The sequence below is a fragment of the Thermobia domestica genome, chromosome 16 (genome assembly GCF_964235325.1).
Source record: "Thermobia domestica chromosome 16, izTheDome1.hap1.1, whole genome shotgun sequence".
Taxonomy (NCBI): domain Eukaryota; kingdom Metazoa; phylum Arthropoda; class Insecta; order Zygentoma; family Lepismatidae; genus Thermobia; species Thermobia domestica.
In genome coordinates, this window is record NC_137469.1 from 35,190,716 (window position 1) to 35,202,368 (window position 11,653).

Genomic DNA, 11,653 nt, shown 5'->3' on the forward strand with positions numbered 1-11,653 from the left:
TTACGTATCATACATCCTTAACTGATATGTATGATTGGTCAAAATCTACTGCTTATATAGTGAGGTCAAATATGTCCCGATTTGAAACTAAAAACTTGTAAATAAATTGCTACTAACACGAGCAGTAACAAGGCAAGAAGTACCGTACTGTCACGTATCTGACAAATTTTGAGTTACTTCTGCCCTCAGGCTCAGATTGACCTCACCGTAATACTTTTAAAGATTATATTAACTGGATGATTTTGTGATATACTGTGTATACAATGTTAATCCCGTTCATCGTAACTGAAAGTGTTTATTAATGTTTTCAAGACAAATTGTAGGTTAATGCAAAAACTACTTAAAGAAAATCAAATTATGGACGAAAAATAATGTTTAAGGAACGATTACCTCTGAAAGTTAGGCAACCAAAATATCCATATTGTAACCTACGTTGCATATTACTCAGATTTGTAATAGGACTGGGAAAACAAAATCTTTCAGTTTAACGTCCCACGATTGGCTAAGGGAGACGATGATTAAGGCAGTGAATGATGATGGAAGATTTGGTGGAATGAGAATGTGGAGGAAACGGGAGTACCCTGAGAAAACCCATGGACATTATGTGTCCGCCATATACTTACTTTGTCAGGGATCGAAACAAGGCACGCACCTGGAGTACGCGCTCTGCCACTGAATCACAGTGTCCTCTTTAATCGGATTGGGAAATGAAACCAAGGCTATATTGACAGAAATGATATGCATTAGGACTCGAATAGTCAGCAATGCAAAGTGCTGGTTTTTAAGGCATGATTGAAAAAAAAAAAAAAAAAAAAAAAAAGCTTCTCTGAAAAATCTACTGTAAGGTTAAACAGTTTTGTAGATTTAAGCTCAAGGTCTTTCTCATTTATAAAATGAACTTTTCACTTAAGAGACAAGAATTAACTACCGCTTTATAATGACATCATGCTCAAGTATTTGTTTCTTGAAAATTTACATATTAATAATAATTAATTTTTCTTATTAATTGTATTCTTCTTGATTAATTTCAGGGATCAAAAATATATTTTCAATATCTTCTAAATTAAAATGCCAACGCTGCAATCCCATGGAACATAGGAGTCACCAAAGAGGACAAAACAAATGAATTGTAATGACTAAAAATGTACAGTGTTCTTTAAAAATACTGGCCACTCACCTTTCTTGAAAAGATTTTGAAAAGACCTGTACTCGTACCCACAATTGGAATTAGATCAAACTATCCAGTTGGAATTAGATCAAACTAATTTGGATTTCCTACTTTGCCCAATTGAAATGTTTATTTACAGCCAAAGTATTAGAATTTGCGACGAATGGTTGCCTTCTAGAACAACGTAGATGGCCATTAAATTTCGTAAACTTCTTAGTAAAACACAAGGAATAACTAGCAAATGAGCTGCCACAATATATATTTTTTTAAAAATTACTTTACTATTACTGATCGTTATATTCATATTTGTTACTTCATTGGCCGTCGAGGGGCCGCGGTGGCTCAGTGGCAGAGCGTTCACCTCTGGTGCCTGGGGTCCTTGGTTCGATTCCATCTCGTGCCAAGTGAGCTTTGTGGTGGACAAACACCATGTGCGTGGGTTTTGTCGTGGTTCTACCGCTTCCTCCCCCCTTTCTTCATTCAATTATTTCATTCATTTCTCGTCATTTCACCTTTAACCTAGCCGACATAACCGTGGGACGTAAAACTTAAATATTTCTCTTCGCCCTTCTCACTGGTCCAATGATTCGATCCCCGGTGGAAGAACATAAAATTATAATATTACCCTAATCATTTCCTTAATCATCCCGCCTTCCTAAACCTTAAGGGCATAACAGTGAGACGTTACACTAAAAAAATTTCATTTCATTTCGATTACTGTATCGTCTTTCTTCCTTCTGTTTTATTTATTTCACCGTAATTTTACAGTCATTCAATGATAGTGCATTTGTCGATGATTAATTATAACGTAATTATATACTACAGTGTAGTTACTTTCATTCTTGAAGTACAAATAATGTATATAGATTAGCACATTGAATAAATGAAACACAAACATTATAAAGATTACTTTTTTTTAAAAAAATACTTACTATACTGAAGATATTGCTTTATTTCCTTTTACTTTCCAATATTATGGATTGAAAATATTGTGCAGGATGTTTTCGAATCATCTGAAATTTTCTTATTACCACTCTGAAGCTCTCACTATCACATTTTAAGAAAGTGGATCAATAGACGAAAATAACAGTATCAAATGTTGATCTTTTCTGTTCCTTCCTGTCAGGGCCGTGCCGTGGGTGGGGCGGCGAGCGGGACGACGGCCCCGGGCGCCAAAGTAAGGGGGTGCGAAAAATTTGGGAGAAAAAAGGAAAAAGATAGGAAAAATTGATTGGAATATATGTATGGGGGCGCCGTCGTATACTGTCGCCCCGGGCGCTGATTTTCCACGGCACGGCCATGCTTCCCGTACTCAAATTTCTAGGAGACATCAGAGACTTTATAGTGCCTGATGAAGCCAATATGTCCAGTTACTTGGCGAAACTGGTATTACGTATTAATATTTTAAAATAAACATACAGTGAACGTTTTTGTTTAGTGAATTGTATCTGTAGTTGAAGTTACTTAAGATGGCAGTAGTATGAACCTTCGTAGTTTGAGAAATTGCCGTTTCTTTCTCTTTCTTTCTTTTTTTTCTTTTTTTAAAGGAGAAAAGTGACAATCCATATCACGAATTAGTAGAAAGATTTCTTGACGCCTTTCCCCGTCCTTGAGAGGAATATTTTTCCAAGCTGTGATGCTGATATCATCAACACCACTGACAACAGCACTGATAACATGAAGCAGCAAAAGACAAAAAACAATCGTAACTTTTACAGGAGAAACAGTGGCAGAAAGCTCCTCTCTGGTGCGAGGGGTCCATGGTTCGATCCCGCAGCCAAGCGAATTTGTGGTGGACAATATCATATCCTAGATTTTCTCGCGGACCTCCCATTTCCTTCCACACTCCACCAATTGCTTCTTATTTGTTAACTTTTATTATTGATCCTCTTCTTTTAGCCTAAAAGGCATACCTATGGGGCGTACAGCGAAATTAAACTACTGCTAAGTTTAGAGTTTTTCTGTAATATCTTCAGGACAAATCAAGATATTCGAAAACCAGAAACGTAGTGAACTAGACAATACAATTTTGCATGTGATACCTTTACCACAATTTACCTATCTGCTTTTGGTATACCGCTATTTACAGAAACCGTAAAAAAAAAAAAAAAAAAGTGTTAAATCTCGAAAGCAGATAGATGAATTGTGATAACGGTGTCACATGCAAACTCGTATTGCCTAGTTCACTACGTTTCTGCTTTTCGAATAGTTTTATTTGTTTTAAAGATATTACAGAAAAACTCTAAAATTAACGATAATTTAATTTCGTTGTAGTGAAGATTCTTAACAGTTTCACAATTGGCATGAGTTATGCTGAATAATGTTGTCATAGTCATTAAGTGAAATACATAAATTTGATCACCATATAACTAATTACACTGGTATCCTACAACGTGAATTATTGTTAACACTTCACTGTATATTATCCAAAACCATTAGGGACGCACACGAGAGATTTGAGGCTGTCTCATTCCGAAAATGTAATGTAAAAGTGATGTCTCGACTCGAAAAATGTATATTTCTCCTTATTGGAAGATCTATATCTCGTCTCGTCTCGTGCGCATTCTTAAAAAAAGATAGTTTTAAGCAACAAAATATCATTTTGGTTAATTTTTGATCACAATAACATCAGGTCCATATAGGAAAGAGGATTGAAAAGATAGAGGTGACTAGAAGAAAGAAGAGGGGGGAAGATCCAAAATGAAAAACGAAATGAAATCTTTACGTTTTACGTCCCATGGTTATGCCGGCTAGGCTAAAAGAGACAGTGCTGGTGAGAAATGGATGAAATGAAGAAAGTGGGAGGAAACAAGAGAATCACGAGAAAACTCACCCACACGGTGTTTGTCCACTACAAAGTCAAATTGGTGCGAGCTGAGACACAGCACTAGAGGTGAACGCTCTACCATTGAGCCACCGCGGTCCCCAAGAGCCAAAATTAAATGGAAGAACAAGATGCAAGATGATTTAAGAGATGTTTAGCGTATCAATTTCCTTGATACTCTACAGACTAAGCAAGTTTTATCGTATTAATGCTTGAAGTGTAAGAAAATACTATCATTTATTTAGTTATGACTATGTATCTAGTCATCTAGCTATAAAGCTGTGAAAACATTGCAAACCAGAAACAATTAATAACGAAACATAATAAGAAATTGCAGAAGAAAGTCAGTAAAGCTTATACCGGTATTTAAAGTGCTATTACAACACTCATCTCATTGAAAGGAGGAATTTCTTGGGGAAAAATTGGGCAAGAATGGCCAAAGGCGTGATTTAAACCCGGATCTCCAGATTACAAAGCAAAAATACTAGCCGTTCAGCTACGCTTATTCAATAAAACGGAAATATTTTCTATTGTAGTTTTGATATCAGTTACACTGAATAATGTCATAAGAATGTAATAAAATTATATATATACAGGGTGTCTCAAAAGTCCCCTGACATAGGGTAATTTGTTATTATCAGAGTTACAACAAAATGTAAGAGGGAAAACCGTCTCTAAATATGATGTTTTCAATCTAAAGTGAATATTTTTTTTAAACCGGACGAACCGTTTGGGCTGTACAATTTTTATGCGCCCAATGTTAAATGAAAATGCAACGTTGCCATTTACCTGGACCCACAACATACGTAAATGTAGTTACTGTATCTTTTACGCTAGCGTGTCGATGACAAGCCCCCATTTCAAACATGCCCACATTCACTTCATGTTGTGGGTCCAGGTAAATGGCAACGTTACATTATCACTTAACATTGGGCGCATAAAGAGTATACAGCCCAAACGGCTCGTCCGATTTAAAGAATTCCTTCACTTTAGATTGGAAAGATCATATTTGAAAACTACATTTTGTTGTAACTCTGATAATAACAGAGTTACCCTGTCAGGGGATTTTGAGACACCCTGTATGTATATTTGAATAAAGTAACAGCATTATTATAGCTGTGTCGAAGTCATATGCAAAATAAACGTCACATATTGAAACACTCGACTAGCTTTATAATCATTAAAACGCGATATTTGTTTAATGAATCATTATAATATTTAAAAACCGCATTATAAATCCATTTTGGAGTGTTAAACTTCCTAGATATAATAGAATCATATATAAAATTATGTGCTTGTAAACAATCTTAAGTATCTCTAAAATCGTAACTATGCTGAAGCTCATGGCTTGACGTTCATGATAATTAAAATAAAAACATTAAAAAAAAAAATCAAAGGGTGTAGCTACAATATATGTACTTACCTCTTCCGGTGGGAAGTCATAACATTCTGCAATTTTCTGATACAATTCTTTGACATTGGAAAATCCTGAAATAAGTCCAGTGGGGCTTCCTTGCGCCTGTTGACAGTGGAACACCAATTTTGGTCGCTGCACTGGGGCTTCCCTCTTGTCCAAGGTTGGGGACTCGTGATGTACTGGAGTACCACCATTATGATGATGACGCCGCGAGTCCACATCATCACCATTATGATTTAAATCCACATCATCCCGTTTGCTGTTCTTTTTTGCGAAAAGCGGCATTGCGCACGCTTTTAATTTAAATATAAATATATATTAACACACACTTAATGAATCACAAGTTTTTTTCTTTTTTATTATATATATTTTGCAAGCAGTGCAATGCACTTTTCTTTTCTGTTAACAATATAAAACACTCTTTAAACAATTTTTTTGTTACCCTTTCCACTTAACACTATTCTTATCAACTCAGAGACACTGAAATAATTCCGCCAAACCTGCAGCTTCCTCTGCTCTTTACCGAATGACGATTTTATATCGCGGCTGTTGTTACCTGCTGCTCCAACAGGTGGTAAGAGAGTAGATGCGTGATGTCAGACGCAGTATTACCAACTTCTTATATATTTTACTTTTACTTCCCAATTTTTCAAAAAGATTTTTTTTAAATAAATTTATATATTATACTAGGTATATTATTTACTTTTCTGTTGATTGCTTATATTTTACTTTCATAATATTTTATATATATTTTTTGCGTGTAATCTTTCTCATCCGAGAATAATTCAAAAAGTAAAAGCAAATTGTATTTTATTGTGATGCTAACTAAACATGTCTACATATAATACTATTTTTCTGTATAGGCACCGTCACTATTATAATCGTTCAAGAAGTGGTTCGCACCAGTTCGCTAGAACTGGTTGTTAAAATATTTCGAATTCGCAGAACTGTTTGTTGTATCCAGACATAACAGTATTGTTACCCAGTTATATCCAGAACAGTAAATTTTAGTTTAACTATCCTTGTTTTTAAAAAATTCTGTTAATTTTTAGAAACAGGCTAAAACATACAATTTCTGAGAATGAGGTATAAGCGTTTATTTCCTAATCTCAAATGGTCAGATATAAAAAATGAGAACTGGAATCACATGAGAGTAGTGGTGAAAGTTGTTTATATTTGAAACCAATACACATCATTATTAACACTTTTTGACAACCATCTATCTTACAAAGATATTCACAGTGCTATCTAATTTCCCCACACCACTTTGAATTAGGGTGCTGTGTAGATCTTTGCTTGTCACTTGTGGTATCCAGTAAAACGTTGCTTTTGTCTATCTTGTATGGTTTGTTTGCTAAGAGAATTATAACTATCCATCTACTCTCTCTCTCTCTCTCTCTCTCTCTCTCTCTGTCTATCTATCTATCTATCTATCTATGTATCTATGCAGAACCGGTTGTTAAAAATTAGAATAATGTCACTGCCTCCAAGAGCTTTTGAGCCGAATAGGAATTGAAAGTTTGATGCCAAAACCAGAAAATTTCCAATATATTGCATATTTCAACATGCCAGTAGAATGGTCTAGCAATATGATTGTAGGATTGTACGCTTATTGACTCAAATGTAAGTGGCAAAAGATTTAAGAAAGGACAACATAGATAGCTAAAAAAAAAAAAAAAAAAAAAAAATGCGCGTTGAAGCGAAGGCTATCATTCCGAAGGATTGTAAGTTAAGTATTAGTTAAGAATTACGCAAGATTGTAATTTTAGTATATGCGTACGTAGTCCACACAACAACCCTTGAACGAATGACAATTTTTAATTATTTATTTATTTAGGCCATATTTATTATTATTATTATTATTATTATTATTATTATTATTATTATTATTATTATTATTATTATTATTATTATTATTATTATTATTATTATGCAATAGATATAGATAGAGCGATTATCACTGATTAGACTGATGAACCGCTCCCTATATTCCTAATGAAAATTCAAATCGTTCCAACATTGCAACGAAAGTCGATTCGGTGACACTACCGGCTAGAGTTGTAACTAACTGCATCGTCTGCTACTGGCAGTAGCTAAGTGTATCGTTGGCTAATTCTATCAAACTCGCGCGCTCTGAATCATTTGATTCGTTCTTGCTTTTAGTAGTTCGTGGTACCCAACTCCCTTGAGTGGCGGCGCCACAGTCGCCACAATTTCAGCGAGAAGAGCAGCTGAAACCTCTTATACTATATTATAACTCTATGGCGATTATGTCGACAGAGTTCATTAATGAAGCGAATCCGTTAACATCTCCACGACTAACGGTCAATGGCGGATCTAGAAGGTAAAAACTGAGAGACAGCCAGAACCCAGACTATGATAGGTATATCATGAGTTTACTATAAACTTTCAAAAATATATAAATAATAGCTTAAGCAGTGGAGGATCTAGAAGGTAAAAACTGAGAGACAGCCAGAACCCAGACTATGATAGGTATATCATGAGTTTACTATAAACTTTCAAAAATATATAAATAATAGCTTAAGCAGTGGAGGATCTAGAAGGTAGAAACTGAGAGACAGCCAGAACCCAGACTATGATAGGTATATCATGAGTTTACTATAAACTTTCAAAAATATATAAATAATAGCTTAAGCAGTGGAGGATCTAGAAGGTAAAAACTGAGAGACAGCCAGAACCCAGACTATGACAGATATATCATGAGTTTACTATAAACTTTCAAAAATATATAAATAATAGCTTAATCAGTGGAGGATGTAGAAGGTAAAAACTGAGAGACAGCCAGAACCCAAACTATGCTAGGTATATGATGAGTTTACAGTGGCGTAGCAGCTGCCCCCGCAACCCCCGCAGTGCTTTATGCTTTTGCATCTACATCTTGGACAAAAAATGCTCAGAACGCGCTCCCCCCTAAGCGCGGGGCCTGAAGAAGTTGCCCTATTGGCGACTCCCAAACTCCGCTTCTGTTTGGCATATTGTGGAAAAATTGATGAAATGGGAACCACATTCAAATTGTTAAGAATATTTTAAATACAATCATCTGAAAAAACTCACCCCATAAGTAAACTACCCTTTATGGATTCTTCCGAGATATGCGATGCTGTATTGTAAGACCTATCACTCCTACCATACCTCATCGAAAGTAAATTTACCTATGAGTACAGTGGCGGTTCTTTGAGGGAAATCACGACGGCAACAAGTAAAAGTGAACATCTGGAGGAGTTTGGTTTGGTTTTCGATAAACCAAACTTTCTAAAACTCTAAATTTTACCCAGCCTAAGCTTAAATTGCATTTTATCTCAAATTAAATGAAGTATACTTTAAGATGAATAAATATTTCGAAATAAAAAGAAATCTTTATGTCTAGATTTATCGAGTAGAATGTCTTTTAGCTTCATTTTAGCGTTGTATTCTACGGACGGATTAGTATTTTGATCCTGAGTATTATACTAACCCGCTTATCTTAATAGCACTGCGGGGTAGTCTATCAAGCAAGGATGTATCCATAATTTCATAGGACTGACTGCATGAGAAAATCGATTTTTGATTGTCTATATCTTGGGATCAGTAGGATGATGGATCATGTCCATCAAAGAATTCGATTTCTAACATTCAGGATTCATCACATCCTAACCGAAATCGATGGTGTTCCATTAAGAGTCTTCATCCCGGCGAAATTAAAATACCGCTAATTTTACAGCAATTATGTGATATCTTCAAATAGATAAAAGATAATTGAAATATGGAACAAGAGAGTGCCCTAGACAATATTATTTTGCGTGAGGTACCGTTATCACAAGTCACCTAGTGGCTTTCCGTTTTCAGCTGTTTAGAAACGCGAAAATAAAGCCGACTTTCAAAATGGCTTGAAGTCGAAAGCAGATAAGTGACTTGTGATAACGGTACCTCACGCTAAATAATATTGTCTAGGGCGCTCTTGTTCCACATTTCGATTATCTTTTATCTATTTGAAGATATCACATAATTACTGTAAAATTAGCGGAATTTTAATTTCGCCGGGATGAAGACTCTTAAGTACCTCTTAGAATTTCGTGTCTCGTGGATGGATAGACAAAGTAAATATAGAAAGGAGTTTTGGGAAACCAAAATCTGTAAAAATTAACATTTCATCGCTACAAACCTAGGTAATTACAGTGGCGGACTTAGCCCGGGGTCAGGGGGTCTAGACCCCCAGATTTTTGAGTGAAAAATAATTTAATCTATTATTTACATATTTTTGAGTTTATAGTAAACTTATGATATACCTGTCATAGTCGGGTTCTGAATGGTTCTCCCAGTTTTTACCTTCTAGATCCGTCACTGGTTAATTAGTACGCATTTTATCGTTAAAGGATATATATATATATACATATAATGCATAAATGTATATAAAAATAAATTTTAAATTTTCTTTCCTTAACCTGTTCCGACAAATTGTAAAATTTTACCAATGAGACGTTGCTACATGAGTGACTATTATACTATGAACTGACCACTCACCAGAAATGTCCAAACTCTCAAGCGCGGTTTTCGGGCTCAATAATGGAGAGCAAATCCATGTGAACACTAGTTCTATGTAGATAGTGAGTCAGAGCCTTGGTCCAAACAAGTGCGAACCCCTGTAAGGTCAGAGAGTGAGAGCATGAACTAGTGCAAGTCCATTGAGGACAATAACCCTGAGCCTTCAAGAAGCACGAGACCAATGAGATAAGTCAGCTCAAGATCAAGCCTTATTCAGAATAGCGAGCCCAAACTACCGAGTGCAAATTTGATGAAGTGTGAATGGCCCTGAATGACTATAATAAATGAGACTGAACGCACGCGAGCTCAAAGTGAACCCTGTTTTCAAAATGGCCATCTCTGCCGTTTACGTAAGTTTGGCATTTCTTTGCCATCAGTGGGCAAAGATGTCCCACAGACTAGGGATGGGCACTAGCGAGTTCGAGCGAGTTTTCTTTGAAACTCGACTCGAAACAAACATCTTTGAGCTCGACTCGAGAACTCGGCTTGAAAAATTTCCTCCAACTCGGCTCAAATTCTGGTCGAGTTTCGAGTCGAGTCGAGCCAATTCAAGCTACACTTTGTGTGTAGTTCCAAGTACTCACTTCAAGTATCCTACATAGACAATATAATTATCAACGATACTACTACTACTACTACTACTACTAACACTTTATTATTATTATTATTATTATTATTATTATTATTATTATTATTATTATTATTATTATTATTATTATTATTATTATTATTATTATTATAACACCGTGTATAATCATGAAAGGTAAGCGGCTTGTATCTGAATACTGAAAACTAGTTGACTGTCGATCTCGGTTGTAGTGAAGTCTTCATGAGGCAAGGACATCGGACACGAGGTTCTGGGTTTGAGTTCCGGAGAAGTAAGTATTCGGGCTCGAGCCAAATATTGTTAAAAGTTTTAAGGTGCAGGCTAAACATGCTCAAAACTGCTTGTCCCGGGTTTAGGGTTTCAACGGCTCGAGCGGCTCGGCTCACAGCTCATTCACTATCGAGCCGAAACAATAAATGACCCGAGCCAACAGCTCACACAACCGAGCCAATTCGAGCCATCGTCTCAATTGAGCTGAGTCGAACAGAACCGCTGGATTTGTTTCAACGAAGCTGACTCGAGCCGATGGCTCACATGAGCCGAGTTGATGGCTCATCCCAACCGAGCCAGCTCGAGTCATCGGCTCAATTAAGCCGAATCGATGGCTTATCCCAACTGAGCCATCCGAATCGAGCCGGCTCGAGCAGCTTGCTCAGTTGAAGCGAGCCGAGCCGGTTGACATTACTACCCAGGTTGGCCTGCTTCTGCTTGGGCTCAAAAATTCGACCATGTAGGTCTCAGCCTTGGTGCTAGGAACTATATACTTTGGTGCTCATGACATTTGAGGCTGTCTCGTTATAAAAATATTTTGTCGTCTCGTTATCGAGACGAGACGAGACACACTAAAAGTATCCCACAAAGTGCACTAAAAGTATGAGACGAGTTGAACCCCTGTCGTGAGCGACACCAAAAGTATCCCACATTACTGCTTACATTTCTTATGGCTTTCGCTTTTCAGTCTAATCATGGCATGGCTTCAAAACGAGTTAAACCGAGCTGAACGAGCGAGCCATTTATTAAGCTCGACTTCAAAACATTGACTCGACTCGGAACTCGACTCGAGAAAATTATCTTTGACTCGACTCAAAGCTCGAG

At 36.4% G+C, this 11,653-nt stretch overlaps 1 protein-coding gene across 1 annotated transcript in view; it reads right to left on the reverse strand.

The window, feature by feature from the left end:
- kermit (PDZ domain-containing protein GIPC-like protein kermit) overlaps window positions 1-5,949 on the reverse strand; it is a 120,894-nt gene extending 114,945 nt beyond the window's left edge. The window contains exon 1 of the mRNA XM_081742292.1: window positions 5,416-5,949. Within this exon, the coding sequence (XP_081598418.1) occupies window positions 5,416-5,694 (279 nt within the window). The 5' untranslated portion in view covers window positions 5,695-5,949. The remainder of the gene's footprint in view (window positions 1-5,415) is intronic.
- Window positions 5,950-11,653: the final 5,704 nt, after the last annotated feature.